Source organism: Asparagus officinalis, chromosome 3 (genome assembly GCF_001876935.1).
Source record: "Asparagus officinalis chromosome 3, Aspof.V1, whole genome shotgun sequence".
Lineage (NCBI taxonomy): Eukaryota > Viridiplantae > Streptophyta > Magnoliopsida > Asparagales > Asparagaceae > Asparagus > Asparagus officinalis.
The window spans coordinates 35931578-35933396 of NC_033796.1; the positions used below are offsets into that span (position 1 = coordinate 35931578).

Here is a 1819-nt window from a genome sequence, read left to right on the forward strand (position 1 = left end):
CGTCTAAACAAAAAATTTATGTGGCTCTAAGGTCTTGGAAGTGAATGTGACATTGTTGTTGGTAGAATCTACTGTGAAATTTATCTGAGGTGCAACGTAACCCTTATGGTGAGAAACATGTCTGTGATCTGAAACAAAAAAAATAAAGGAAGACAACTGATACCCTGAACCCAACCCACTTACCGTGCCGGCAATGTACTCCTATCCGATGTTTGGTGCAAGCTTCCACCTGACATCAAGGAAACTAATAACCTGAAATTTTACGAGGCGAAAGCTTGTATCATTGTACCAATTGTAGATAGCCATACTAGATGCCAACATCAACACTGATGGATAATTTGATAATCAAGATTGATTCCGAGAGAGGAAACCCCACTTTTGACGATAACGTAAAGTTCGAACAAAGCAAGAATTTTAACAAAACATTTTGCAACGTACAGGCAAGGGGAAGCATATTTGCAGTCACCAAAAGCTAAATTTGGATCAGACAACAACAAAACCATCGTCCTCCCTAGTTTTGATCAATGAGACGTTACGGTATAATTATATCCCCAGCTAAGAAAATATGTGCCCGTCTCACAATGAAATTACAAACGCAGGAAAATGCATAACACATAAAATGACAAATCATTTATACCAATACATTACAACTCTCATGAAACATTCTTTACCTTAACAAAAGCAAATATAAAAACTGAAACTCTCTTCTGAAGCACTCATTAGTTCGCCAAAACCCTACAATTGGAGTGCCCAAACTGGCACAAAGAACTGAACAAAATGCTTAAAAAACAACATTTCCTATTTTTATTGATTAACCTTAAAACACAATAAGTAATGCTCCAGGTAACATATAGCAGGAAAGCCTTAACCTAAGGGAACTCTAAAAAGAAAATAGCACGTTGTATGATGAGCACCTTCCCTTATCTCCTCTGTGAAGGAGAGCAGAGCAAACCTGAAGCATCTGCTCCCACCACTGCAACCTCACAAACAGCACATATCTGCCCTTCGATGGCTGGCACAAAACGAGCTCCACAGTAAGGGCAAGAGACATCCCTCTGCCCTCGGTAAATTGGAACGAAAGTTGATCCGCAAACAACAAAAGGGTTCCTGAAATCATAATTCAGCTGGTTTTTATCTCTCTTGTCGCCACAAGCTGCCAACACTTTCCTAACTTTCTCTGCTTGGGACTCCGGTGGGTTGTTCTCCAGAAGCATTCTCGCAAAATTGGCTGCTGTGGTGAAGCTCCCTCCCCTGTAGCATACAGTCATAGCACTCATGAGTGCAAGCCTTGTGTGAGTCTTTTGAAGCTTGCAGTTTGTGAAATATGCAGCCAGCTCCTGCTGACGAACTACATTGTCCTTTGTTTCCTTCCTCTTGACCTCTATCTTCAAACCCAGTACATACTCCTTGGCTATTTCAATCAGCTCCTTGACTTCATCAACCTCTCTCCTAGAGTCTACAACAATAAGAGGGATGGAATGCAGGATGCTGAGGAACAGCCGCAAAGCATCTGGAAATTTTCCTTCTGTTGTGAATTTATAAGCTGCCTTAAGCTTATCCTCCATCTGTGAGAATTTAAGAACAAGAGCTGGTGGGCCCCTGACATTAGGACTTGCAGACTCGCTCCAGCCCTTTTCAACAGCAATGGATAACTCTGGGGCCGAAGCAAAAGCATCAAGATAAGTATGACTGCCCATGTGTATGTCTTTAAATAATGGTTTCAATGGCTCAAAGTTTTTGATGCCTAATTGCCGGCTAAGAAGGCGCATTGCGGTGTCAAAGTTTCCTGCTGCTGCATGCTCTCCAGCAAAAGAGGATT

The 1819-nt window shown here is 41.7% G+C and overlaps 1 protein-coding gene across 1 annotated transcript in view; it reads right to left on the reverse strand.

Moving 5' to 3' along the window:
• Nucleotides 588-1819, reverse strand: part of LOC109833780 (coatomer subunit alpha-1-like) — a 6881-nt gene continuing 5649 nt past the window's right edge. The window contains 1 exon segment of the mRNA XM_020401588.1: nt 588-1819. This exon segment is cut by the window's right edge and continues 9 nt beyond it. Coding sequence (XP_020257177.1) covers nt 921-1819 — 899 coding nt within the window. The 3' untranslated portion in view covers nt 588-920.